At 45.6% G+C, this 27907-nt stretch overlaps 11 protein-coding genes across 11 annotated transcripts; 6 read left to right on the top strand and 5 right to left on the bottom strand.

Annotated features, from left to right (window-relative positions):
* Positions 1 to 147: 147 nt before the first annotated feature.
* On the top strand, positions 148 to 835 carry GLAREA_04017 (Kinetochore globular; the record flags this gene model as incomplete). Its single annotated transcript, XM_008084270.1, has 3 exons — positions 148 to 174; positions 223 to 355; positions 405 to 835. 3 exons carry the CDS (start codon positions 148 to 150, stop codon positions 833 to 835), a joined length of 591 nt encoding a protein of 196 aa, XP_008082461.1.
* A 358-nt stretch (positions 836 to 1193) lies between these two features.
* On the bottom strand, positions 1194 to 1955 carry GLAREA_04018 (uncharacterized protein; the record flags this gene model as incomplete). Its single annotated transcript, XM_008084271.1, has 1 exon — positions 1194 to 1955. The coding sequence occupies one exon, from the start codon at positions 1953 to 1955 to the stop codon at positions 1194 to 1196; it is 762 nt and encodes a 253-aa protein (XP_008082462.1).
* Positions 1956 to 2329: 374 nt separating this feature from the next.
* On the top strand, positions 2330 to 3508 carry GLAREA_04019 (Metallo-dependent hydrolase; the record flags this gene model as incomplete). Its single annotated transcript, XM_008084272.1, has 1 exon — positions 2330 to 3508. One exon carries the CDS (start codon positions 2330 to 2332, stop codon positions 3506 to 3508), a length of 1179 nt encoding a protein of 392 aa, XP_008082463.1.
* Positions 3509 to 4279: 771 nt separating this feature from the next.
* On the top strand, positions 4280 to 5524 carry GLAREA_04020 (uncharacterized protein; the record flags this gene model as incomplete). Its single annotated transcript, XM_008084273.1, has 1 exon — positions 4280 to 5524. The coding sequence occupies one exon, from the start codon at positions 4280 to 4282 to the stop codon at positions 5522 to 5524; it is 1245 nt and encodes a 414-aa protein (XP_008082464.1).
* A 1239-nt stretch (positions 5525 to 6763) lies between these two features.
* Positions 6764 to 9494, top strand: GLAREA_04021 (P-loop containing nucleoside triphosphate hydrolase; the record flags this gene model as incomplete). The annotated part of the gene is made up of 3 exons (XM_008084274.1): positions 6764 to 7594; positions 7642 to 8566; positions 8617 to 9494. The coding sequence occupies 3 exons, from the start codon at positions 6764 to 6766 to the stop codon at positions 9492 to 9494; spliced, it is 2634 nt and encodes an 877-aa protein (XP_008082465.1).
* A 663-nt stretch (positions 9495 to 10157) lies between these two features.
* GLAREA_04022 (uncharacterized protein) lies at positions 10158 to 10745 on the top strand (the record flags this gene model as incomplete). The annotated part of the gene is made up of 1 exon (XM_008084275.1): positions 10158 to 10745. The coding sequence occupies one exon, from the start codon at positions 10158 to 10160 to the stop codon at positions 10743 to 10745; it is 588 nt and encodes a 195-aa protein (XP_008082466.1).
* Positions 10746 to 12707: 1962 nt separating this feature from the next.
* On the top strand, positions 12708 to 13487 carry GLAREA_04023 (uncharacterized protein; the record flags this gene model as incomplete). The annotated part of the gene is made up of 6 exons (XM_008084276.1): positions 12708 to 12777; positions 13001 to 13069; positions 13127 to 13174; positions 13232 to 13279; positions 13336 to 13383; positions 13441 to 13487. 6 exons carry the CDS (start codon positions 12708 to 12710, stop codon positions 13485 to 13487), a joined length of 330 nt encoding a protein of 109 aa, XP_008082467.1.
* A 1219-nt stretch (positions 13488 to 14706) lies between these two features.
* Positions 14707 to 15835, bottom strand: GLAREA_04024 (uncharacterized protein; the record flags this gene model as incomplete). The annotated part of the gene is made up of 2 exons (XM_008084277.1): positions 14707 to 15379; positions 15429 to 15835. 2 exons carry the CDS (start codon positions 15833 to 15835, stop codon positions 14707 to 14709), a joined length of 1080 nt encoding a protein of 359 aa, XP_008082468.1.
* A 917-nt stretch (positions 15836 to 16752) lies between these two features.
* On the bottom strand, positions 16753 to 17843 carry GLAREA_04025 (kinesin light chain, putative; the record flags this gene model as incomplete). The annotated part of the gene is made up of 2 exons (XM_008084278.1): positions 16753 to 17428; positions 17485 to 17843. 2 exons carry the CDS (start codon positions 17841 to 17843, stop codon positions 16753 to 16755), a joined length of 1035 nt encoding a protein of 344 aa, XP_008082469.1.
* A 398-nt stretch (positions 17844 to 18241) lies between these two features.
* On the bottom strand, positions 18242 to 18908 carry GLAREA_04026 (uncharacterized protein; the record flags this gene model as incomplete). Its single annotated transcript, XM_008084279.1, has 2 exons — positions 18242 to 18362; positions 18415 to 18908. 2 exons carry the CDS (start codon positions 18906 to 18908, stop codon positions 18242 to 18244), a joined length of 615 nt encoding a protein of 204 aa, XP_008082470.1.
* A 1285-nt stretch (positions 18909 to 20193) lies between these two features.
* Positions 20194 to 26324, bottom strand: GLAREA_04027 (S-adenosyl-L-methionine-dependent methyltransferase; the record flags this gene model as incomplete). The annotated part of the gene is made up of 9 exons (XM_008084280.1): positions 20194 to 20579; positions 20630 to 23610; positions 23673 to 23770; positions 23827 to 24172; positions 24225 to 24318; positions 24366 to 24580; positions 24630 to 24658; positions 25166 to 26007; positions 26069 to 26324. The coding sequence occupies 9 exons, from the start codon at positions 26322 to 26324 to the stop codon at positions 20194 to 20196; spliced, it is 5247 nt and encodes a 1748-aa protein (XP_008082471.1).
* Between the last annotated feature and the right edge of the window lie 1583 nt (positions 26325 to 27907).

Here is a 27907-nt window from a genome sequence, read left to right on the forward strand (position 1 = left end):
CGTCACTTGAACTTTAAGGTTGTGTTGTCGGGCCAACACCTATTATGAACCACAACTTTGGGAATCAGACGTTCGCGATCGCATGCTGTCGCGAAATTCAAAGCAATTACTCATTACCTTCCGCAATTTCCAATACAGACAATCAATATGTTGCTCGACGAAGATCCCGCGACCGTAAGTCATATGCTATATTTTGTATAGCATCTTCTAACCAACATCTAGCTCATCCACCATACAGCAGGAAACTTCCACATCGCGCCCGACAAAGCCGCAGTATCACGCATCAACGACTCCCTCTCAACCCTCGAGCAAGCGCGCAATCTTCGCGTACGAGAAGCAGAAAGCGCATTAAAAAGTACACCTCCCCTTCTCCCACAAATTCCACTCATCTAACACCCCACCAGAACTCTCTCGCACTCTCACAACACTAAACAACAACCATGCCGACACCCTCCAAAACCACTCATCCACCGCACACGCCTCCCTAATCTCAAGTCTCGACACACAGAAATTCCGCATCGCGAAAACAGCTACAGATCTCGAGATCGAAACCGAGCGATTGTCGTCGCAACTGGCGGATTTGCAGGCACGGTTGGCGGAATTGGAGGCGCAGGGTCCGGAAGGTGGAGAGAGGAAGGAGAGTACGGTGGATGACGAGACGAGTTTGAAGTTGGCGGTGTTTAGGGGCATGGGTCTGGAGGCTGTGAAGGAGGGGGGAGAGTATGGGAAGATTGTTATCAGGGATAGTAGGAGGGGGGATGTTAATGTGGTCAATTTTGAGCAGGGGAAGTTGAGTAGGCATTTTTATGCTAGTCATTTTTGGAGTGTTTGTTAAGGTGCGTTGGTGTGGTTTTGGCTGTGGAACGAATTTATGGGGTCGACTCGGGAGCTGGATATGGTGGCAGGGACATCACCCGGGTTGGGGTCTGGGGAGTTTTGGAGTAAATACGGCAGGCAGAATTTGATACCACTATTGTAAATTGACCTTGGTGGAAAGTTTTGAATTAGTTTATAAAATTTTGTTTTTTACTGTGACATGTGTTTGTCCATAACAACCATGCCTAGGTAGCCATCGAGTCCGACGCGCCTTGATTACCTCCCAGAGCCATCATTATCATAACATCATTAGACCTGATCCAATCCCCCTCATTATTTTACGCCTGCAATCCAAACCAAAAATGACCCATCACAGGTCACCTAGACTTCATATTTAGTCCAGAAACCTTCGAACTCCCGCTACCACTCGTACTTGTACTTCCTGTCCTCTTTTTTCCCACCATCATTAGCACACCCTTCTCATTAGCTCCCTCCCACGTCCCACTCGTTGGCGGCGTCCTCACTCTCCCTGTATTACTCGTAACTACAGCCTCCCTTTCCTTCTCCTCCTCTCTTCCCCTCTCCATCACAGACTGCATGACCGGCATCGGTAAATTCCCACCCGTCAAACTCCTCCTATGCCTTCTTCCATGATCAGTCGGTAATTCCAGCCTTGAATTAATCTTCGCCCACAACGCGTCTTCTTCTTCAGAGGGTTGGTCAAATCGCCAGCCGCCTACGCCTTCGTAATCGCGACTTGGTCCGATGGATGTGTTCAGCCCTATGCAGGAACTGGGGGAAGTGAGGGCGGCAAGGGGATCGGATGTTGAGTGGCATAGAGCAATGGGCGTGCGAGCTCCTGAGAGGTTTGAGGAAGTCGATGAGGTGCGTCGTTTCCGACGACGGATGGTATATGGTGAGTGTGGTCGGAGTGAGAGGGATGATTGTGAGGTTGCTTTGGGAGGCCCGCCGAGGAGATAGTATGGTATTACTGCTACGGCAAGATCAATGTAGAGTACGATGCATCTGAAGAGTAATATCCAGACTGCGAATATCGTGGTGAAGAACGCGAAAATGGTAGTTGGGACGATGAGAGTAAGGACGATTGGTAACGTTATCGCTTTACTTAGAATAGCCATGATGAATGCCGCAAACTGTCGTGATTGTTCCACAGTTTCATACCGAGCAATCGTGTACGTGCTGGATGAAATGCTGAGAAGTTTGACGAAGACGAGGGGTTGGAAGTATATTCTCAAAGAATTAGGTTGAGGGGAACGTGACTTCGACATTGCATGTGATACTGTGGGGAATGTGGAGCTGTTGCAGGGCTGGATCGATGTGGCGTTAATAGTGGGTCCGTCAGAGCTTTGAGCAAACGACTTCGTTTCGTGACGGCATTCGGAATATGCAGCTCCAAGAGCTATCCAAACATCAATTGTCAATTTCAGAGAGGGCGACTATTCAAAAGAATTATATACGTTGAGAAGTATCTGGAATTTGAAACATTCGAAACATGTCAGCACCAACAGAAAATGACTATGGAAACGACGAGGTGCCATTCCCATGGCATCTTGGAGTCTACGATGCACATTGTCATCCAACAGACACCATGGAGCTCGTCTCCCAGATACCTGAGATGAAAGCACGTGTCTTGACTGTTATGGCGACTAGAGGGCAAGATCAAGAGCTCGTCGCTAATGTTGCAGAATCACACGGTCTAAAAGAAGGCTCTGACTTAGAGAATCTACCAAAAGACGAATGTATAATACCATGCTTTGGGTGGCATCCTTGGTTTTCATATCAAATGTATGATGATACGGAAACAATACCTGAGAACTTTGACTCTGAAATTTTCAAAACCCAACATTATCAAGCTGTGCTAACGCCGAAACCGGATGATAAGGAGTTTCTCAATTCAATACCGCCTCCCAGATCTCTAAAAGCATATCTTGCAACAGTCAAGAGTAACTTGGAAAGGCATCCTCTAGCTCTAGTTGGGGAGATTGGATTGGACAAATATTTCCGCCTTCCAGGAGTGTGGACCCCTGAACTAGAGACCGCGAGAGATGGTTCTCTGACAAGAGGTGGCCGAGAGGGAAGACCATTAAGTAAATATAAGGTCCAAATGAGTCACCAGAAAGCTGTCTTGAAAGCACAGCTGAAGCTTGCAGGGGAGATGCAGCGAGCTGTTTCTGTACATGGCGTTCAAGCTCATGGTGTCCTCTTTGGTACATTACAAGAATGCTGGAAAGGCCACGAGAAAGAAGTCATAAGCAAGAAGGAACGAAAGAAAATCGCGAATATCGCGCCACCTGCGGACGAGGATTCAGAGTCAACACCTAAAGATATACAATCGAAACCATTCCCTCCACGGATATGTCTTCATTCTTATTCTGGTCCCGACGAAGCGTTGAAACAATACTACCATCCTGCTGTCCCTGCGGAAATATACTTCTCCTTCTCGGAAGCTATCAACATGGGTACTGATACGAGAACGAAAGCGATGGAAGTCATCAAGGCTGTGCCGGATGACAAGGTGCTCATGGAGAGTGACTTGCATATGGCTGGCGACATTATGGACGAGAAGCTGGAGGCTATAGCTAGGAGGATTTGTCAGATTAAAGGGTGGGAATTGGAGAAGGGTGTGAAGCAACTTGGTGATAACTGGAAGAAGTTTGCGTTTGGGCGATGAAGGATATGAAAAGTACCTACACGGGTATAGATTACGCAACAGCACATCAGGCCTGAATATGTGTACTCTTGCTTAAAAACAAACATCTCCTCGCCGGTCGGAACAGTCGTGTATGGCTCGACATCCTGTTTTATTAGTGTTGACACGAAATTCCGGCTAGGAATAAGAAGATCTTCGATCGTCTGCTGACTGTTTGTACATGTGTTAAGACACAGTTAAATTTAAGAAAGACGAGAGATATGATCCAACTGATAAATTAGGTAGATCAAGCAAGGGTTGTATTATTCACATCTCCCCAAGCCGGGCGCAGGGTAGGCGGATTTGCAATTCAACAGCAATCTAGCTGATGAGAAATAAAAGGGCCTCACCCTTGTCAGACTGATAGAGGTTCGTTCTCGCTCAAAAAGCTTGGACAGTTCAAGATTGGCTAAGGTTCGATCATAACTTTGGAAATCAACCTCCGGTGGAAATAAACATTCGGCCTTCTCAGCACCTATTGAAGTCTTCCCTTCCGGTACATGAAGACAAAACATCCGCTGAGATATCTCGGAAATCAAGATCGTACGAAACAATTTTGGAATCCATCATTACTCAAACCTCGTCGCACCTCTTCGAAAGTGAGCAACGAACCTCCGGAGCCTTCCGGTGAATGAAAACTCGAGCTTTCTTGTCTGTCACTTCTGTCGAGTGGGCCAGCCTTCCAGGGCATCTTGATAAGAAGCGCTTGACTCACGCTACCGAATCTTATACAACCCTCGAAATATATTCATCATGGATTTCCAGCAGAACGATCTGACGACCAGTGGTCAGATACCTCCAATGGCTACATTCAATACGATGAACAACCCGAATACTGCCTTTCCCAATTCGGAATATACCGAAGCACCCGGTATTCCGTTCAATGGAGGACTGGGTCAAAATTCTTACAACAATATGGCACCTCCACTTCTGCCACCGGCCACACAAATGTCTGCTAGCTCTTCTTGGGGTCAATATTCAGCTGACAGTGTCTACACGAGTACACCTTATTCTCAACCACACCGTTCTCATAGCTCTGTGTCGCAATCTTCTGGGAAGCGCTCTCGGGCTGTTCACTTCAATGACAATGATATTGAGTCTAATAGGCGATCGTCTGAGGGGCATTCTGAAGGAGATGAATATTACCAGAACGACAATGATGACAGCAGTGTTCTCTATGATGATTATGAAAGGAGTACGAACAACGACGATACTGAATCCGAAGAGGGCCAAGCTAGTCGCAATCGATCTTCACGCAAAGACGACGTGTCGTGCCCACCTCTTTTTACATCCGCTACCTTCGAAGGTTTGTCCAAAGACTTTGAATCTGGTGCTCGTCCTCGCCCAAAAACACAACAACGTGTCGATAGCCCTAGTGCGACAACTGCCTCAATTGCAGAAAGTAGTGACCTTCCACTCTTAGATTCTCGATGGAGTGGAGGCGTTCTACATAACACCTATGGTATCCAAGGCAACGATCGTCGTGATACGAATAAAGCACCAGAGTTCATCAATGAGGACGATGTCACCGACGAATGGCTCGAAAAGCGAGGAAAACAACGGAGCGCGCCTCAAGGGTCAGGAAGAAAGATACCGAAACGAACTTGTGGTGCCAATGACCCCGAAAACATCGCGATTGTCAACTTGCGCGAGCAGAACGATATGTCTTTTCAAGAGATTACCAAAGTTATGAACGAACGTCGGACAAAGAAGGGAAGGGATCCACGGCTTACCAGTACTGGCGTCGCTAATCGCTACAACCGTACGGCACCTCTACTTTTTGCTGCTATTGGCATGAAATTCGTTCCGTTGAGTCAGAGAAAGAAAGGATATCAATATTCTGAGATTCATTGGACACCGGAGATGAATAAGACTCTTTTGCGTGCTGTGAAAAGCGTAGAAGCTTCGAAATGGGATCAAGTTGCCGAAACGTTCAATGCTGAGACGGGATTGAAGATGGATGCCGCTACAATTGCCGCGAAGTTTATTACGTTTTGAAGAAAGCTTTAGATGGAGAGCAAGAAAGAGGAGAACTGGTGAGAGCGGGATGGAGTAAGATGTCCAAGAGTCGTAGTCCGTTTCATTACATTTTAGATTGCGTTGATTTGATCAAGATAAACCTGCTTGGGAAGGAGCTTGCTGCTATTTTTCTCCAATGATTTCAAACGCCAGATATTTAGATAGCCTCTGCTTATTGTCTCTACATTTCGAAATGCGATTCCTTTTTAAGAGTCAAGAAGTTTGTGAATCCCAAAGATTGGTGGCCTGTTTCTTAAAATCGGTGACAACTTATCTTTCGACAACATATATCACTTTCAGCTGAATGTTAATTTTCCAAGCTTACTCCGCACACCAAACTCGTAAAGTTGTAAAACATCGTTTGGGAAGATTATATATAATCAAGAGAAGCTTGTGTTCAGTCCCCTCCGGGGCTGGAAGACATCCTAGTAAACGTGGTTGCTTAACATGTGTGATTTTTTCTGGTACAGTGCATGCCCACATGTCAACTTATGCACCATAGACTCAAATATCGAATGTATAATACCCAGTCGGGACTAACAACTCTTTTTTTAACTTTCTGATTCCACAGTCACTCCGGTACTTCGTGAGCGACAAATTGGAGTTATGAGTAAAATCTATATATTACTGCACTAGCCTGTACGGCCCTATTCTTACTCAATAATATATCGCACTATTTATTAAAATATAGGCCTCAAACTCGATTTCTTACCATTCGGGACATGTTCACAGGACGTAATCGTTGCTGTCGAAAACTCAAAGAAGGACGAATTTCCGAGCAATCCAAATTTTAAGCTGATAGATCATGGAACATGGGAAACAAATGCAAGAGGAGAATTATATCGGAATTATCTCACTAACCACAAAAGATTATTTTGTAAAGTGATATTGATTTTGTTGTCGATACGAAGCGAGCCCCTGAAGATCGCTCGGACCGTGTAAATTTGATTCCACGTGACTTCATGACCTCATGACTTCGCGTCGCGTAAAATGCACTCTACGCGTCGCGATAAATCTATTGAACTACTACCATTATGGTCTTGTGTGCTTTTACTTGCGCTTTTCAATTACTTTGTATAGCCAGGTCGCTTTATTTAAATTCACAATATTGACTATTAAGCTGTCTGAAATTGTAAGCTTTCTCGGAAACGAACGCATTCGATCTAAAGGTGGCGAAACCTACCAAAGAGCAAAACCTATATCCATTTGACGATCAATATGCGTTCCTCGGAGGCTGGGACTCGCTCCCCATCACCAGCTTCGAGACTTCCAACCAGTACTCCGTCTTCGCCTCCCGATCTTCGGGATGAAGATGAGCTTGAGCCAGAATTCCTCTCCAAGGAGGATCAATTGCTGTATGAGGAAGAGCGGGCGGCGCGGGCTGCCAATGAAAAGGCAGAAGCTAAGAAGAGAGCGGCAGCATTGAAAAAGAAGAAGAAGCAGGAAGAGAGCAAGGAGGAGCGGGAGAAGAAGTCTATGAAATTGGAAGAATTATTAAAGAAAAGTGAGGCATTCAGCGCGCGGCTTACTGGCAAAACGCAATGCTTGGGAAGAGTAGGGAGTTCTGTGGATGGAAAGTCATTAGGAGAGCACAATCTGACTATGGCGAAACAACCGAAGTGCATGGTAGGAGGGACAATGCGAGATTATCAATTGGAGGGATTGACATGGATGGTGGAGATCTGCTCACAAGGCATGTCCGGAATCTTGGCTGATGAGATGGGATTGGGAAAGACCATTCAAACAATCTCGCTGATCGCGCACTTACGAGAGGTCGAAGATTACCTAGGCCCTCACTTGATTATCGCTCCTCTTAGTACACTTTCGAACTGGATAGAAGAGTTCCAGAAATGGACACCGGACGTTCCGGTCCTTCTCTACCATGGAACACAGGCCCACCGACGGGAAATCTTCAAATCACAGATAATGAAACATGTTGGTAAAGGTGGTAGACCGACAAAACGCTTTCCTGTCGTTTGTACCAGTCCGGAAATGGTGTTGAGGGACTTCAATGACCTGACCAAAATAATGTGGGAGTTTATCATTATTGTAAGTAATGTGTGGCGATGATCGATCATCTATACTAATTCATGTAGGATGAAGGGCATCGTATGAAGAACAACGAATCCAAGCTCTTCCAGGTTCTCAAAACGTTCACCTCTGCCTCAAGATTGCTCATTACCGGAACGCCCCTCCAGAATAACATGAAGGAGTTGTGGTCCTTGCTTAACTTTCTTCTTCCTACCATATTCATTCATTGGGAGCAGTTTGAGGAATGGTTTGATTTCTCTGATCTTCAGGATGAGGAAGGAACAGCTCAATTTATTGCCGACAAGCAGAACAAGGAGTTACTTCGAAAAATGCGAGTAGTGCTGCAGCCCCTTCTTTTACGCAGAATCAAAGCCGACGTCGAGCATCTACTGCCTAAGAAGCGAGAATATATCCTATATGCTCCAATGACTAAAGATCAAACCGAGTTGTATAACGCCATTACAGACAAGAAAACCGACACACGAAAGTTCCTCGAGGACAAAATTCTGGAACGTCTAACTGCGACAGCGGGCGCTTCCAATGGGTCGTCCGTCAAGGCAGAGGCTAGCGATGACGATGGTAGTGATGATGAGAAGCCCTTGGCTCTCCGGCCGCGGCCGAAAGCCGAGACGAAGACTGCACCGAAAAACGCGTTTCAACAGATGATGCAGAAGAAGTCTGCGACGAGTAGTAGAGCGAGCTCGAAAGGATCATTGAAAAGGAAGTCTCCAGCTGACGTCGAGACGCCCGTCCCTAAATCCGCGAAGTCTAGTCGTCACTCTACACCAGCTACTAGTGTTCGACGTACGAAGACTCGAGGCAGAAAAGTATACAAAGAAGCAGATGCATCAGATGAAGATGAATTGAGTGACGATGAATTCGAACAGAAGCTCGTAGAAGAAGCTGCCGAACTGGAAAAGAAGAACAATGTCCGGGAAGTAGCTGGTACTAAAGAGGAGCTCGAGTTGGCAAAAATGGTTGAGCTTGCTAGTAAGCACCGTCATGACCCTTTACTTACAGCCGTTGCTAATTGATATCAGAGAAGGAAGTTTCTGGGAAGAAGCTCGGTAACCCTATCATGCAACTCCGATTGATATGTAACTCGGTTCACAATTTCTACAACCCCTGGGCCACCGGGCTCCCAGTCGACGAATCATTGGTAACATCGTCCGGGAAAATGTTGTTACTCGATCGTTTACTCAAAGCTTTATTCGAACGTGGTCACAAAGTCTTGGTATTCTCGCAATTCAAAGTTCAGCTCGATCTCCTCGAAGATTATGCTCGCGATCTCCGCAAATGGAATGTCTGTCGAATTGATGGGTCTGTGGCACAGGATGACCGCCGGCTCCAGATTAAAGAGTTCAATGAAAACCCAGAATTCAGACTGTTCTTGCTTTCTACTCGTGCCGGTGGTCAAGGCATCAATCTTGCGAGCGCGGACACAGTAATTCTATTCGACAGTGACTGGAATCCGCAACAAGATCTCCAAGCCCAAGATCGTGCACATCGTATTGGTCAGAAGAACCCTGTCGTGATATTCCGTTTGGCAACAAAGAACACAGTCGAGGAAGGTCTCCTGAGTTCTGCCGAGGGAAAACGGCGCCTAGAAAAGGCAGTCATCAAGAAAACCGAATTTGGAAAAGGACCAATGACCGATGATACAAAAATGCAACTTGAGCTCAAGCAACTGCTGCTAAAGGATGGCATGGTTTTCACTGGCACGGGAAAAAATAAAGAAGAGATTCTCAGTGATAAGGATCTTGACATTCTTTGTGATCGTAGCGATGCTGCGTATGAACGAGCTGCGAAGGGATTGGGAGATACGGAGAACTTCAAGGTCATTGAGACCAAGTACGATGGCATCGCTAGCATGATGGGGAATGAAGAGGCTGAAGCTTCCCTACCAGTTGAGGCTTAGAGGGATCCTAGGATTTGATTTGTAAGGATATTTGTGTCACAATACTGTAAGGCGTTCAAAGCATGTGATGGATATCTGGCAGGGGGTTTGGGACAGGGGGTTTGGGGTGTTGGTGGTCATATGTACTAAGGGGATATTGTATTTTGTTGTGATTGTGATACTATTAGGCGCGGTCTAATATCCTGGTTGGATCGAACTAATCCTTGATTATGAATCATTATGGCTATGTACCTAGGTACGTAGCGTCTGCCCAGCGCCCTCTCTGTGAATATACTTGTGCCTTCTGGGAATTCACTTATGACCGGTAATGAGAAAGAATATCTCCATCGTTCTAAGCAGCACGCTCAAATTTTAATACCGATTTACTTAGTGAAGTTCACTTTCACATGCATGCCGATCTAAGATGTAGAGTTGAGAAAGTCAGACAGTGTGGGTTGGGAAAGGATGTTAACCATGTCAACTATTCAACAATAACATAGAAACCATCCGCAACTTCCGCAACAACTCTCTTGCCAATCTATTTTGTGACAAAATCAATCCTTACAACGTCCAGCTTTGAACCTAGAAATGGCTACTATCGAAAGCAATTAGCACATGATATTTCCCACTGGATTCCCAACAGTTATTTCACAACGCTGATAAAACTCTGGAGGAAAAATCAACATGCGGGTCTCATTGGAGTTAGCGGAATCGAGATCTGACAATCTGTTATTCAAAGCAACTGCATTCCTTGCGCTTCTGTTCGCCTTGTCGATTGTCACATCATCGGGTTTGACACCGGTAAATAATGATTCCAACGTCCCAGATCGAAAGTCCAAGATACCAAAAACGAACAGCAGCGCTCTCACTATCCACAATAAAACCGATCATTCTTGGCCAATCGACGACTTGAGTCTCTTAGATCCGCCAACGCTGAAAATCATACCACTCTCGACATCCTATTCGGACGATCTATCACATTCGTCGGCTAACCCACCCCTTACGACTCCCGATCCAACAACATCACAAGCAGCAGACAAAAATAAAGCAATCTACTATCAAAACTGTCGAGATGCAGAGCTAAGCGCAAGGAAGAAAGTTGAAAAAGTTGGCCGTCGTCTGGGATTATTTGTGGTAGGAATTGGCGGTTGGTGGTGGCTTTCGGCATTTGGAGAGTTTCAGTACTTGTATGCAAGGGAATGGGGGCCATTTAATCCTATGGTTGAGATTTGTGAGGACATGGAGTTGGAGGGCTGGTCAGTTATGTTGTGATATCCCAGGGTTGGAGGATTTGCATGTGAGAAGGGAGGTAGAAAGTGTGAGGTGCGACTGTTGGTGGTATGGGGATATTGCATGACGTTGGGTTTTTGAAGGAGAAGGCTTAAAGGTCTTAAGATCAGTATTGTGGAATTTTGCATGTGGCTGGCTCATGACAGGGCTCTGGGAAGAGTTGAGAGACCAGAATGAACGTGTTTGAGTATGGAGATTTCTTTTCTGTTGGCAGGAATATGCAATTGAAAGAACTAGTTTAGCCACACCAACTTTGAGCGGCCCGTCAAACAATTGACTAGTTTTAGAACTTCAGCTTTCTTTTTTATCATTTCATTATCGTAGAGACGTTGTCGAAACTGCCTCATTCAAAATCGAGCGCTCTGAAGGGAATTCTTTGTGCTTGAGACAGAAGTCGAGCACCGAGGAAATTCACAGCTTGATGAAAAGTTGGACTTTACAAGCGGTAAAGAAGAACAGTTCTCAAGATGTTTAAGTGCATCAAGAACGGTGTCTAAACGCGAGCCCTGCGGTTGCAAGTCCTGGCATAGTAAGAACCCATGATATCACCGAAGATGTTGTCCAAGAAGGTTGGAGTTTCAGCTTGAAAAGTCTTAGCCAGGAACTAGCTAGCTTCTGGTATCTGTGAAAGTGATAATCGGCTTAACTAGGCCTTCAGAGAGATCAACTAAGAACACCTGCCAAAGAGATGATTGTGGCGGTGTCCTCGCCTAGTTTACAGATTTTTGGCTAAAAGCGGTAGCGTGTTTTAGTAGATATGAGTACGACGGAATTATTCCAATTTTACTTTGGCTGTGGTTAATTGAGCGATGGAATAGAACCGAATGCACGATCGTGATCAGGCGTGACTCGATACTAGAGACAAAACTCGGTGGTAAATTGACCGACTGACGAGAAGGCTGGCTTTAGTCTCCAAACCGAATTTGCATTTGTAGATTTCAGCTTTTTGTTAGCCGCTCTTTGTAGGCCTTCAGAAATTACTGGCAGAAGACAAATCGGAAGCTTTCCTTGTGATAGTTCAGCCTAAATGGACCTGGTTGAACGAGATGAAAGTCCACTCAGAGGACGTAAATTAAAGCAGAGCTGCCCTGACAACCACTTCAGTGAATAAGTGAATGTTGAGCACGTGTAAGCTGATAAATCAACATCCACTAGGAGGGATCTAGGACTTGTCTATGATACGATGATTACGATGAGTGCATCGCTTAAACTATCAGTTTTCAATGCATTAAGTTATGTCGAGTTTGGGTTCTGTGAATGGGCCCGCGTGAGGCAGGTGTGGCATGTTTATGTGGATTTTCCAGTATCATTGACTTTATGATACTCAAGAAGTTCCATCTTAATCTTGTAGGTCTAGAGATATAGAGCTTCTCCTCGTACATATTAATATACGTAGGAGAGTGTTACCCTAGTAAATTGTATGCTTTACTTCACACATATCAAGACTTAAGCAGGTCCGGCGTAACTCGGTGTAATAAGAATCACAGTGGGGAGGCAGGGTTTCTTTTAGTACGGAATAGCTTCATAACAGCATAAGTTAAAGTCTGCCTCTTATTGGGAAACTCTAGACGGCGTGGATGGGAAATTAATCAAATGCTGTGGCGACATGTTGCTTATCGCTTATGCGCAATTGACGCCCTCCAATTATGTTTCCAGAATGCTGCCATTCTACCATAGACTGGGGTGATATAAAGCGTCATCCGGATTAAGAATCCGAGCCTCTAAGAGCCAAAGTGAGTATTATAAGTATTGAGCTTCTGCTCCCTTCGACCTTTTCTTTCCTTCCCTCTTTCAACCTCAACACTACACACACACCACCGATACGAACACTTAAAGCAAAGATAAAGTTTTCATCAAAGAATCAAACACCACTCGAGGCTTCTTAAGCCTTCGACCAGTCCTTACATTTTCACTCATTACTCACTACCTTTCATCATCACAAGCATGAAGTTCTCCATCGTTGCCATGAGCTTCGTGCTCTCTATCACTCTTGGTGCCGCTCTTCCTGTCATGAGTAAGTGGATTTCCCACCTGCTTGTCCCTAGGAACCTAGTTGAGCGTCTCCTAGAGACATGCGATGATACTCGTGAGGCCGACTTTGCTCCTGTCTCATGGTTTGACGTCGGCCTTGCTGGTACCATCCATTCTCCCTAGGCACGGTATGACACTTCTAGAGTTCAAGCTTTCCACAAATCAACATCCACTTAGTTTGACATCCAAACTCACAAATGTCTCAGGTCCTGCTCGTGATTTGGCTGCACAACAGGAGCGTCGTGATGCCGCGAAGGCAGCTATTCCGGTCCCTTGTAAGTTTCATTTGCCTTATTGTTACTTAAAGGTTAAGAACTAATCCTGCTCTCTAGGGGCCAAGCGTGAGGCCGATGCCGCGAAGGCAGCTATTCCAGTCCCTTGTAAGTTAATTTTACCTATTTCTACTTGAAGTTTAAGAGCTAATGTTGTTCTTTTAGGGGCCAAGCGTGACGCCGAGGCTGCGAAGGCTGCTATTCCAGTTCCTTGTAAGTGACTCTTCCCTATTTCTACCAGAATGTTAAGAACTAATATCGCCTTTTAGGGGCCAAGCGTGACGCCGAGGCCGCGAAGGCTGCTATTCCAGTCCCTTGTACGTTATAATCATTTTATCTCCACTTGAAGGTTGGCAACTAATGCTACTATTTAGGGGCAAAGCGGGGCGCTGACGCTGAGGCGGCTCCTATCGCTCATTAAATTGGGGGTTTGCTCTGCGAGAGAATAATTACAGTTGTTGCTCTTAAAGGATTTCTCACTCGTTTCTCGCGGGAGTTTTACTCTTGTCAAGTATCAGCACAGTTATAAGATTGTGGCTTACAAAGTTGTGGTGGATTTTGGATAGGAGTTTTGAAATCGCTGGCCGGTGGAAAAACCCGGCGCATTTTGGCGCAGAAGTCTATATAGGCGCGTTATTCTCTCAGGCGGACATCGTTATTGCGGATCTATCGTTATTAGATGATCATTCGTTCGTTAAGTTCCAATGAGATCCATAATAACCCCCCAAAAATGAATTCTTCCGAAATCCAAGTGCTTAGTGCTTGCTGAACTTTAAAAACAACCAAGAGAGATCATTTCTTGTTTTCCCCCATGTAACATGCTCCCATATGCGTAGGGGATGTCGTTACTAGGCTGCAGCACGGAAAAAAGTGAGGGGGGGTTCAACGATGATCGTCAAGCGGAAATGAGCAGGCAGAGAGACCTAGAAGTGTTCAATACAAGTTGTGCAGCAACCAAAATTAAACTTTGTCGTAACAAAGTCAAAATAGAAGGTAAGTCACGTAATATAGGTCTCACAAAGCCCTGGGGGACATTGGAAGGGGCGGCCCAATCCTGAGCGAGCTGAAAGTCGGAATGTTGTCAAGAAGAGGAGTTCAAGTCTAGTTAAGTCTTGGGAGAACTGTAATATTTTGTGGGAAAGAGGACACATTCTCGACTCAGTGCATTATCTTGCTAGAGCAATCTAAGTTATCATTAAATTCAAAACATGCTAGGTTCCCCTTTCCAAGTGCTTATCGTCAAATAGTATCGAGTATCTACTTTTGGACTGCATAAACCTGGAAGCAACATCAGCAGCACCTGTCTTGTGATATATTACAACTAAAACATCAGGTTATGAAGTCGGCGCTAACATATGTATCACATTTTGACGGATTTCTGTACTGAATTTGTATCAGCAATATGAAAATCAGGTATAGATTAAACACTGAGTCGCGAATAAATGGCCGAACACTCGCTAACCAAAGAGCGAGCAACAGTTCTTTCAGTGTTAGATCACCACCATTGATTTATTATTATAACTGATATTTTAGCAATAGTTACATTACAGTACAGCATCAAAGATCGAAGAATCCAGCAATAAAAATCATACGCAAGAACAGTTCTGTGAAGATCAACACCCCAGACTATGCTCAAGTCATCAGTTTCGAATGTTTAATTCCAATCCTTGTATGCCATTCTTCAAACCACTGGTTCTCTTGACTTTAATCGGTTTGCTAGAAATTTCGAATGGTACGTTCTCGTCCAGTTGTCTCTTTGACGGAAGCGGTCCCTCGCGTAGCTCATACCTAGTGGTCTTAACGTCCGGAAACTGTTGTGACTGTGATCGAGGAGACATATTTTCGAGAACCATTGAAGGTGAACCTGTGTTATCGGACCCTGGCGGCTGCTCATATTTCTGCTTCTTTTGTCGCGCTCGCCAGAGCAATGCAAATGCCACTGCTGCCAGAACAAAACAGAACATACCAACAGCTAAACCAGCTATACTAGCTACTGGCAATGAAGATCCTTTTCCATTTGTCGGAATCGCCGTCATAGTGGTCGAAGAGGAAATGGTGGAGGAGGTTGCTGAGATCGTGGTGGATGTGGTTGTCATGGAAGCTGCCGAAGACGTAGTCGATGCTACAACGTTTATTCCATTAAGCCCGAAAGCAGACATTATGTCGAGAGAATCCGACGTTATTCTCAACGTAGTGAGTTTGGCCGTACGGTAATCCCCGCCATAGCTTTGAAGTGTAAGAGTTTGGCTTCTTCTTAAAGACGAGAAACATTGAGTTTTGTACCAGGCGGCTGAAAAACCTAGGCTGAAGCCCCTAAGAAATAGTAAGCATTTTTCACAGATACTTAGGGAATGATGCATACGAAGGGCAGCATAGAGTCTCCGTTCTGGAAGCATCGAGACTGATAGTCTTAACTTCACTGTAGGCTTGTGGGCATACAAATGTTGGACCAAGTACGGTAGTCGTTGTGAGCACCTGTGTTTTTCCAAGGGTAGTTATGGTGGTAGAATCTAGGTCGCTTTCTTGCGCCAATGATAAGAAGGTCGCTTCTATTGGGAGGCATCGAGGAGCTTTTGGAGCAATATAAACTTTATAAAATGGATCGAAGGCGTATATACCATTTTCATTACCATGAAACAGTGTAGAGCACCCTAAGGCCGATGGAAAAGGGGTAGAAATTGGCAGCCACGCTGTAACGGTGTCATTGCTTGTTTGTAACGATCTCGAGTGGAGGGTTTCTTCCTCTTCAGGTGGAACTGTTTGGCTCATTGCGATTGAAGACTGAGTTGTAGTCGAGGAAACTGTCAAGGAAATTTGAGAGGGTGGTATTTTTGTGTTCGATCTTTGTGTTTGTTTCTGATTTATTGAGCCGCAGCAAATTTCAACTTAGTTCATCAGGGCGTCTGCCTGGGCCCCCAGTGAATTTTGTTTCTGCATTTGCATTCACCACATCTGCAGAGTAGAAAAGCTCCATCTTGAAAGACTCGTCGCAAAGAGAGTTGAGAGTTTCAAATTGCTAGGTCTGCAGGATTGGCACTGCCTTCGTTCGCCAAGTAATAATAAAATTTAATCTGTAGTGCTCCTAATAAGTTCACAAGTTCAATTGTGACGAACAAAAACTCTTTCTTTTAACAGGACTCACTATTGCATTATTGGATTGAAGCTTACAGAGGGTAATTTTCGTCTTAGTTCTATCCCGGACTAAGATGGTTTGACTTTCCTTTGGGTCATTTCTCTTCCTCGATGTCTTCTTCGCGGTCAGGTTTTGCGATGCGCAAAATAGAGAGGCAAAGTCAGCAGCACTTTTCACATACGATATCGACAGGAACTCACCTTGAATACCACTGTCATGTTTTATTTGGCCCTTGCATTCGAAAAGAGAGGTACTGTCGTGGTGGTAAATTCCACTATAGAACTCAAGATCAAAGCAATTGATTAACAGAGATGAAAAAAATAAAAGAAAATCCGGAATTTACGGTCGAAGACTCGAAGATCAAGGGAAGCAAAGAAGTATGATAGTTCTTTGTTGCATCAACACAGCATTCACTCTTTATCTAAAGTTGTAAACTATTTTATAATATTTCATGCTCTAAATCATATCATAATCAGACAGCAGAATATATACAATTCACCGACATGCCAAGTGGAACTCGTCCAACTTCTGCTCGGCTTCGAACAATCAGTGATCAATTCCGAGCGACCAGTTCAATTCCATGCACTCTATCTCGCTTTAAACCGCTAGTTCTTTTGAGTTTTATGGGTCTCCCGGTGAGCTCGAAGGTGAGATTATCATCAGATTTCGATTTTGACGAGACCGGTGGGTCGGTCAATCCAGACCAAGCGCTCTTGACGGCAGGATTTGGGCTCGTTATCTCTTCATGCATCACAGATGGGCTCTGGTTCTGGTCTGGTACCAATTCTAACATCCGCTTACGTCTTCGGTAGCGCCAGATACATCCAAAAGCTGCAACTGCCATAAATATTATTAGCACCCCGACTGCTAAGCCAGCAATACTAGCAGGATGTAGTGAAGGTGATTTAGTTGTGTTTTCCCCAGCTAAAGTGTTGGTAGGTGAGCCGGTAACAGAAACAGTCGTACGTGTTGATGTCATGTCTAGGGTTTTCGACGTGGTGATAGAAGAGAGGGTGGAGGAGGTGGAAGTAATTATGTTGTATCCATTCGCGTGCCACCCAAAAACAAAATCTACTTCACCGGACGCAAGTTGGCTGCCTATGGTTGTTGTTAAATACATGTCAGTGACACTGGGATCTATGTATCTGAGCTTGTCCCCGGCTGTGAGTTTCGACACGCATTGCATTGGTACTCCTGCGGTAGACGCGGCAACCGAAAGTTGGTAAGATCTAAGCACGAATTAGCACTTCGCATAGTAATTAGGTTTCAGATTATTGTAGCTTACGATGGGCAACACAGCGTTTGTGATGTTGAATGGCTGATAACAATAGTTTGGACTGCGCTGTATGCCTCTGGGCACACAAAGGTCGGACCAACCAATGTTCTCGTCGGAGAGTGTGATATTTGTGCCTCCCATGGGCCGACGATTTCGTCTGGCAGACACAGACCTGTGCGATTGTTGTTGTAGAAGTCGAGCGCATAAAGGTTGCCTCCTAATTTAGCTATCGCTGTTGAACATGACGCGTCTCTTATGAAAGGTGTTGAGAGTGGTAGCCATGCAGTGATAGTCCCGCTGACTGTCTGGAGCGATTTATGAGGAAAGTGGTCGCCATGATCCGCTTCCGTGGTAGTAGATTGTGCCATTGTAAACGAAGGACATGATTTGATTCAGGAATGAGGTTGATGTTGAAAGAAATGCGTTTCGAGCTTTGGCGTCGGGCTTCAGTCAGTGTTGAGGTGGAGGTTTGGTGTTTATCTTTCAGGTTGGAAACCCGTGGAAATTTCCCGCTTCATTTATGAGGGCGGTCACCTCAGACGCTGGTGAATTGTGTCTCGGCATTCTTATTCACCCAGAGGGCGGTTAGTCTTGATCCGCATTTCAGTCGAAAGCGTGGTCTGATCAAGAGAACCCAAGGTTGAACTACCAGCTATATATACATGAGACAGCCTTTGTTGCCAAATTTGCTATATTGAGTCAAAATTTGTCAAGATATGATTTCCCTACAACCTCGAAGTATTATTTTGACACAAACTCCAAATATTTACGCTGTATCAGATGGTTCAGGATAAACCAACTCCAAACCTCTCTGCGCAAAGGCAAAAGTAAAGGTTTCCACATCCATGTTTGTGCATGGCGAAAAGCACTTTCTCTGCAAACTCAACCTATTTATTACGAACATTAGCAAACATAACTCAAATATGTACCACTTCTTACATACCAGTCATACCCGACTGTCCATGAACACACTCGGCATTCAACCTTCCCATTTGCTCCTTCACGTCAGCCCAACTGACCGGCGTCTTATCAAAGTTACACAAATAGAGTGCAACTTTTCCAAACTTGGCGTAAACCGATTTCTTTTCATTGATTGATTGACCACAAGCTGGTTGTGCCTGGCTGAAATCCAGATCCCTCTTCATTTCGCCATGCTTCGTTCGACTTGGCGGCTGAGTTGGGGTGTAGGTATATGGCGCGAATAGAGCTTCGAAGACACCCGTCGAGACTTCATAAGCGTACATCCCATTATATTGCAACTGAAATATCGTATCTGCGCCAGGAAAGGGCGATTGTATCCTTTGCGATTTTCCTGTCGCCTTGTCGAAAGCGAAAGTGCATAACTCTGCATCGGCCACGATAGATCTAGCGAAGACAGAGTAAACTGTTGCTAGAAAGGTAATAAAAAGGTAAGGACTGATAAACCAAGCCATTTTGGTGCTTCGACCAATTTAGGTACGTGAGATGTTGGTGATGGTTGAGTAGTCACCACATGCTTGTCTCGTATGACTTCTATAGCAAAAATCAAGTTATGAGTGTCGTTATGAGTGTCTAAAATTTGGCGATCTAAAACAAAACAATCGACTCAAGTCTCCAGTCGCTTAAGTCTCCTTGAGTCTAAGATTTCGTTCATATGTTGGAGACTTTAAAGGCTTGGAAACAGAAGATTTCAATTGGCAACGTATACGACTTTCTCAACAACCCTGAGCAATCAACCACTTTCGGACCTAATCAGGCTATTTTGACAATACCAGACAGCCCCACCAATCCCACTGACATCAAGACGGATCTCTGGTCTGGAGCAAAAGATGAACTCTCGATGCAACAAATCCTTAATTTCCTTTTCAGGACGACTATCCAAAACTTCGTGGAAATTTAAGCTCGAGCGCTAAGTCGCCGCAACGGTGCATCAACCTTAAGAAGAATCGTTTGGTTAACGCCACTACTATAATAACTCAATTCGTCAATTAGTCTTGGCACAGCGCGAAACAACCTCAATATTTTGACCAATGACCCCGATACAAGAGGCGGAGCGGTTCCTACCGTCGTACGCCGCGAGAGCGACTCGCTCAGGGGTCTTTCGAAGTTGGACTTTTTCAATTTTCTTTTGGTTTCGCCTCCTCATTTCGCGATCTTTTAATTTCTCCTAAAGAGTTACTACCCTTCAATTCGCCACACTGTAAGAGTCGATTGCTTTTAATATGTATTGTCTTATAACCATCTAAATAAAGATATGGCGCAGTGTTGTAGTGTGGAGCTGGCCTAGTAACAATTTGTGGGGGGTTCTCGCTTAATTTACAGGATGGCGCCCCCTGAGATGGCACAATAGATGGAAATAAAACAATTTCGTAAAATTTCTACTGTAGCTGAAGGATCGGGCGCATAACAGAAGAGAAATCGGCAAAGGGGATGAGAGAAAGACGTAGTGTAGCACAGAGGTTGAAACGTCACTTCCCAAAAAGCTCCATGCAGCGTAAAGGTAAAGTTTCTGATATTCTTAATTATTTTCTAAGCTGAAGATGCTAATCTACTTTTAATCCCGAGTACTAAATTCAAGCCCAATAAAGATATGCCTACGCTAAACGCCGAAATCAAATGCAGAACACCAGAATCCGACCTCCTTACAAATCGCACAGACAGATTTCCTGGCCCCCGAAAATCTTCAGAGAACCAAAAGTAACATGAATGTCGACAATAAACCCTTCAAGTCCACGGGCCTCACAAAGCCAAACCAAGCACAAACCCCAACACCGCCCAAAACGCCACCATCCCAAATTCAGCCTGCAAGCCCCTAAATCCAGCCGAAGAAATGATACTCTTCCCATCAATCCAATCCGTCCCCTCCGTCTTCACCGCCGGCGACCTCGTAGACGTAATAGGCGGGATGGTCGTCGTAGGGGTTTTGACGTCTGTTTTAGTGATCTTCGATGTCGACTTGACCACAACATGTGAAGTAGTATTGGCGACAGCGTTAACGTCAAGAGTGGCAGCGTCAAACTTCTTGCGGTCTTGACGGACGTGTGTGGTGTTGTTATGAGTGGATGTCTGAATTGGAATAGCGGTCGCGGTTAAGGTGGACGTTTTTTCACTGCATTCTTCGGTTGCTTGGGTGTGTTAGATTTGTTATGAGATGTTATGTAGGGAGGGGGCTTACTTGTGGTGGTTGATACCGAGATGGATATTGCTTGGGTGCATGTGTAGCAAGTAGTTGAGATAGGAGATTCTTCGCTGTGACCGAGGTAGATGTTGAAGATTCCTCCAAATTTACCACCTATAGTACTCGTGCCTGCGTGTGTTAGTGTGGGAATACTTTGGCCTGTGCTGGTATCTGGTTGCGTGTTTTCTCCCCGCGAGATTTGGAGAACCGTCAGGGCTGGGTAGGTCGTGCCACCGCATGTTTGCGAGGCGTCATTTGCACACATGGAGTCGCAGTGACTGTCAAGAATTGGTGGGTCGCTGATTGCAGTTGCACAGTAGCAGTCTGCTGCGTGAATGCCGGCCCAAGCCATATTCTGCGACTTGCAAGTAGTTGCGCACGCTTCATGATCCATGGCCCAATTCGAGCCGGCCCAGTTGAAGCCGGTGGATGGAAATGGAAAGCATCCTCTGACTGCGAATGATGCTCCAGCTTGTGCTGACTGGTGTTCGTGGAGTTGGCGTCCCAACAAAGGTCCAGTGAGATCTTGTCGCTCGACACCGTCTTCTCCTGTATTAGACGTTTCCGGCCACGATTCCTGGCCGGTTATTAGTAGGCTCATCAGTATTACACTGCCATTCGTCCCTCCGCAGAATGAGGTATTCGTCTTGTCGCCAGGGCAAGGCCAGGTACAAGGGATTTGCGGGCTACGCTGTAAATCGAAGGAACGACCACCATAGCATTTCGAGTAGACGACCCCAGCATAAAAGAAGCCCCTACAAGCGTTAGTGCAGAGAGGCTGCGTCATGTTCGGCGACTCAAACAAAGCATTGAATGTCGGTTCGAGGCCTTCTGTTGAAACCGGGTAACAGCCCAAAGATGAAGGATCCCCACCATCGTAAGTGTCCAAAGCATGAGCTCCCATATTCTTACTGGGCAAGTCTACTGTGGCGGCATGCAAGAACGGGGATGGAGTTGAACTTGTTGTGCTTGTCTGAGGAAGTCCACTAGACACAGTTGGTGCTATCACTGGTAGTTGTCTCCTCTTAGAGAGCATAGCTGACGCAGGTTCAAGCTGTCCAATACGTAATGGCGCTAAGTCTCGTTTACGCGAAGGAATTCCCCCAACTACTCGACGTTTGAACAAACTCAGTGAGATTCCATTGGCATTGCCACCACAGTTCGTCTGTGTATTTCCCGGGCATGGTTGATTGCAAGAGCCGTTTGCAGCGAGATCCGGAAGACTATCAGAAGTACCACAATAGCATCCTGTTGAATATATGCCGGCAAGAAGCGAGCTGGGACATTGTGAGAAACAAAGCTCGTGTGTCATTGCAAACGATTCATAGTTCAATTTGAAGTTAGTGACACCAGCATTCGAGGAGTAGCAACCAATAGATGTGAACTCAGCTATAGTTTGGGTCGCATTACTTGGTAGGTCGATGGTGATAATAGGATCAGCTGCATCGACAGACCTATGTCGAGGGTTTCGATACACACTGAGTGCAGTACCCATTGATGCCGATAGTCCACCACATTGCGTGGTTGGGTCTCCAAGGCATTGGAAGGTGCATGTATGTTCCTCTTGTGCGGGTATGTAACGGCCGCAATAGCATTCGTCCCAGTACAACCCAAAATATGCGTAATCTTGGCAAGCGTCGAGACAGAGACTTCGAGTCATGTCCGGCAGCTGGTACCGTAGTTCAAAATTTGGTGGGTCATTTATCTCCAAGAACCAGCAGCCTTCGTAAAGATATTCGATCTCATCCCGACTCAAGTTGTCGTTTGCGTTTACTGTCCACGGCATCGGCGGTTTCATATTGTTTTGATAGAGAGTGATGATGTTGTGCTGCTCTAGAACATCCCTACGGCCGACGGTCGAGACGCTGCTTTGTGTATCATTTCCCCCGCAGGCTGTCATAGTGTTTCCCGGGCACGGCGTATCACACTGGGAATTACTGGAGATAATGCCAAGATCTCCTGTAACTCCGCAAAGACACTTTGTTCCAGATAGAGCGGAGTAAGGCTTGGACAAATCATAGCAAGTATTCCAGCAGGCCTCTGTATATGCCCACTGCGAGTCCCATTCAACCTTCAAATTGCTCTCATCTACAGTGAAGCAGCCAAGATATACCAAATCGTTTGGCTGTGGGGGGAATGATGCAAATAAGGCTGGAGTAGCGGCTAGTGAGCTGGTTCCATTGGAAGACGGTGATAGCATCGGCACCACCGACGATGAATTTTTCCGATCAAGAGGATATCTAGAAGGGCTTGTTTTGCTCGTGGTCTCTGGCTGGATGGCTTTTGTGATGGTCGGCCTGGTATTGCTTTCAGAGGTAATTGTTTTGGCGCCTTCACGCGCGGCTTGGGATTCCTCAGCAAGGGCCCTCTGACTAATTGTTGGTTCATTTGGTATACCGTCCAAATTTGCTGGCTCATCGGTATTTATGATGGATTCAAATGGGGTAACAGATGAGACTGTAGATGTTTGTAATGAATTCTGCGCTGAGACATCAGTAGAAGTTCCCTTTGCTTGTGATAAATCTTCCGTGTTCAAAGCTTGACTAACAAGCGTAGCGTTGAGCGAAGCCGATGGACTTTGAACAGAATCACTTGCTCGAACCTCAATAGTCGATGGAGCGACTGAGACAGAGGTTGACAAAGCAGTAGCTTCTGGGATTGAGCTATTAGCCGAAGTGTTGTATGTCGGATTGAAAGAGTACGGATATTGAAATGAGGGTTCTGAGTCTATGACTTCAGCTGGAGGGTTTGCTGCTGCAGATGTGCCAAACATGCCTTTCGACGACATTGGGAGTTCGATATTAGAGTCTTCTGGAGCGCAATCCTCTTCGTTGGGCGTAAGGCTGAGATCTTGATCTCCGGTGAACTCAGGCACAGGTTGCCCAAGTGTATCATTGTCATTCTGCACTGCCGCAAACGATACAGGAAAATAAGATTGCGGCGAAGTGTAAACCTTGACAGAGTTAATACTCCAATACCTAGATGAGGTTAGTCGACAGCGTTTGAACGATTCATCCGGGCGCCCCAGTGGGGTACGTACGCATCTTTGAAAGCAGACGGATTTGCGGCTACATAATCTTGACAACTTCCAGCTAGGCTTTTACAAGTATCGTCATTTTGCCAAACATTAGCTGCCCACTATCAAGATGATATTAGCACCCCCAATTGATTCTTCAATCAGGTTTTGAACTTACATCTCCACAGAAGGTAATGTCAAAAACAAGATTATGACTCTTGAAGTGCTGGTCGATATTACAGCCCTGAAAATTGGCTTGCGGGGTGCCCCAGCTGGCAGGCGACGGATTACCACTCTTAATATTGCTAGGAATGGAACTGCGAGAAAAGAACCATATTTTAATGGCGCCGGATGTCCATTCCATTGCATACACACCACCACCAGCGGCATTGAACCCTTTGCCATAGCTCTTAGTAGACTTCGATAAAGTGCCACAACCGGCGTTGTAATTCGTAGTTCCATCACAATTTGAGGTTTGGGTGATGCCAAGCTGTGGAACAGAGTTCATTACACAGTTTGGGGAACTGTAACAACCATTAAAAACCCTTCACAAATCAAACTGACGTAAGAACTTACGTATGTAAAGCCATAGAATTGGTCTTCTGGCTATTAACGCCTTCAATGATATCGATCTCTCCAGAGGAGGGCCAATTTGGACCAAAACTCCAAACTTGAAAAATCAGCATCGTACATTTGACGTATAGGCCTGAGACTTACAGGCTGGCCATGTCCCACATATTCCTCCTGGCATATGCGCAATATCTGCAATGAATAGCCCACGTGTCCATGATTTCTTGGATGTGACGCGAACACTCTTTCGACCCGGACCACCAGGGCTAAGTTGTGTTTTGTAGTCTACTCCCATATACGCAGCGCCACTTCTGGTAATTCCTGCCAATCCAAGATTGCTTGCCTCCGTTGCGGAGATATAACTAGATAAAAGGTAAGCTGTGATTATGTTGAAACTTGTGTAACGCCTACCTAACGAATCCATTTGTAGGATCCGGTTGCTAATCCGTGTCAGCAAGTTCTGAATCACTCCCTATTCTACGGCTAATAGAGGTTGAATCCTCGCGGATATTTGATTTAGTTAGATAGATTTTCACTTACTGTTGAAAAATTGAAGCCCCGAAAAAATGAAGATCCAGAATAAGATGCGTCAAGTTTGTATGTTAGAGCATGTATCCCCGAAATTAACCACAATAGTATTGAAAGCACAGTAATATGAGTATTGAGCATTTTGCAAATAGTATCAGTGCTTGCAGAGTTCAAAATCATAAAAAAATCCTCGAGGGAAGTAAACAGCGAAGCGAGCGCTGTCGGTAGCATAGGGTGATGTGTGGAATGTAATGTCATCCGGCGTACAAGCAATCTAGAAGTCGGGATCATGTTCCGAGCGTTCTCTGCGAGAACGGAGGAACATTGCATGATAAGAGTGTTGTAGTGCAATGTGGTTATTAATTTTCCTTCATAGCCTTCCATTTCTCCCAACCAGCACTACCTTTCCATCCCCAAACAAGAGCATAATGTCTTGCAAGCATCTGCCACTCTTCAATCTCGTCAAGCCCTTCAAGACTGTCAACTCGTTCTTTTTCCTCAGGCATTACCCATTGCTCCCAGATGCGCTCAATAGTCTGTGCTTCAGAACTTCCATTATCATCATCATTCTTTCCCAGGACGGCGGAAATCCTCTCCTTCTGATCTGCTAAATTCTTGTAAACCTCAACAGTAGGCATGGTAATGTTCCTTGCTGCAAGGTTTGAGACCATCATTTGGCCGAAAGCACTGTCTATTCCTATCGGCTCGTAGAGAACTATCCCAAATGACGAGATTCTCTGTGCGAACCAGTCCATTACGCCCCTCGCGTTATCATCCTCTAAATAGCACAAGCAGCACTCAGATATCACGAGCGTCGGGAGGTCCGATCGTAGCCCTTGAAAATAATCCAGAGCCTTCATTGTTGGATTGTATGGTAGCCGACGCAAGTCAAGAGGATGACAACAAAATCGAACATCGTCACCTTTATCCGCAAGCGCGAACCCCCATTGTCCTTCTTCTCGACCGTCCACCGGGTTGCCTGCCTTCTGATTGAAGAGTCGTAGATTTTTATCTTGACCTAAAATGTGTTCATTACTACCTGCTAGCTGCAACTTGCGATTCGAGACGGATGGGAAATCAAATTCGTGATAGATGAGTTTGTGGTGTTGATTATTTGCTCGAAGTCGGAAATATCTCGTGTCAGTTCCCGCGCCAAGTGAAACTATCTGTCTGTTTGGAGACGGATTTTCTGCTTCGCTTGGGTCTTGGGATATGAATGCATCTATCAGAATATCGAGAGCAGTCGTCCTCGTATATGTTCCTACAATCCACATGTTAGAACGATTCCAGAAATGTAGGACTATTGGCGATTCGGCATTTACCCCGGTTGATTATTGGAAGACGGCGCGTTGGAGGTCCATTGACAAACAGTGCGGCAAAAGGATCATTCAAATAGCCCATGGAAACAGCACTTAGACGAGAAACTGCAGCGTCAGTGTCTGTCGACTGTATGGCAAGATCATTGCGATTCAGTGCGGTGGAACCGGCAGCATCGCGTCCACCTCCTCTATCACGACCTCCACGAAGACGTGGACCTCCTCGCAGTGAGAGCAAGTTGGGTATACCAGATGCAGACATGGCTGTCGCAAAAAGAGTATGGGACACCGGGTTGTTGGAATAGCTTCAGTGACGTCGAGAGGCAGCAGGTCCAGGCTCGGGCCGGTGAGGGGGATCTCGGCCCGACATTAGGCTAGAAGTATCTTGTCTCCACATTCACAATATTCATAGAATCATAGAACACAAACACAATAGCATTCGCCGGCCATCTGCAAATGCATCACAACTTCGTTCCATTATTGGAGTATGATTCCAATGGCATCTCGAGGATCATCACATGACAACAATCTCACCCAGGCATCTTTGCTAGTTGCATTGCAGAATGTACGCAAAAATTTGACGTCCTGCCAACCAAAGACCGTGAGATTCCTGGAGATGGCTTTCAATCAAGCATTCTGGCATTGGGTTTTCACATCTCCAAATCTGCTTTGGACTGAGCAAATTGATCTAGTGATCAACTGTGGCACCAGCAATGACTCGAAAAAGTAGAAGGAGGCCCCTTTCTCATGCTTCCAGCGCTGCAGATAGAGATTGAGGTTCGCACATGCTCACACCTGTTCCTCCGTTCAGAAATAGAAGAAGCGGCCATTGTCACTGAGAAATTCTCGTCGTTGCTAGCCACTCTTAGGGTTTCATTTCCTATTGCCCCTTGCACGCGATGTTGGGAAGTGTCCCTTTACTGAATTCTGGAATGTGCGCATGGTGGCAACGATAATGAAGTTGGAATGTTGAGTGTAAATATATTCATCCCTTCCGAAGTTGTTATCATCTTCATTCCAGCGTTCTTTGATTTAGATCTAAGCCCAGTGTGGTGTCTGAGATCTCGTCTGCATCTCCGAGCTGGAGATTGTTGGCGCAATCTAATCTCTGATAAAAGCGCGTCAATTCGTTTTCAACCGCTTGTCACTGGAAGCTTGAGTTCTCGGCCACTACAATATTTGTATGGACTCAAGTCTTATTATCCTTAGCGTGGATATTGGATAATCTGAGGGGAAGCCATGGGTTGATAAGATGATTTCCTCAAGATCTGCTCTCCAACATCTGGATTCGACGGCGACGATCGGAGAATTGTCCCAAAGGGCGACTAATTAATCCTTGTTGCCCATGATGCACGCCTAAAGGGGGCTAGCCAGATGAAAATGCAGGTACGGACAGTGCGTGATTGGGTGGCGGGAGCTGTTTCTATGGGGAAGGGGAAACGTCTGAGATGAATCGCAATTTCCCAGTGCCCATGTGTTTCCATCAAGGCCATGGCCAGCGCGGCCAATGAAAGCGGCAAATATTCGATTTTCACGGGTCCTGAGCGCCCGTTTGTTGTCTCGCGGCCGTGCATCAGGGGAGCCACACTGCGGCTGCGACCCGCCTTCTCTTTGGTGCAATAAATGCGGGCTGCTCCTTTTCTTGATTGCTTCACCCACTACTACTACCTTGCTGTCGCCGCCGGTTTTGAGGTTCTCTCCTCTCCACGCTCGTTGTCGCTTCGTTTCGGTCCTCGTCGCTTTGGCTGTTAGCCACCACGTTCTTTACTCGGATCACATCTGACCAGCTAGTCACTCGTTTCATACTATAATCCACCGTCCATTCAATATTCGATATCGCATCTC

Source organism: Glarea lozoyensis (genome assembly GCF_000409485.1).
Source record: "Glarea lozoyensis ATCC 20868 chromosome Unknown GLAREA2, whole genome shotgun sequence".
Taxonomy (NCBI): Eukaryota; Fungi; Ascomycota; class Leotiomycetes; order Helotiales; family Helotiaceae; genus Glarea; species Glarea lozoyensis.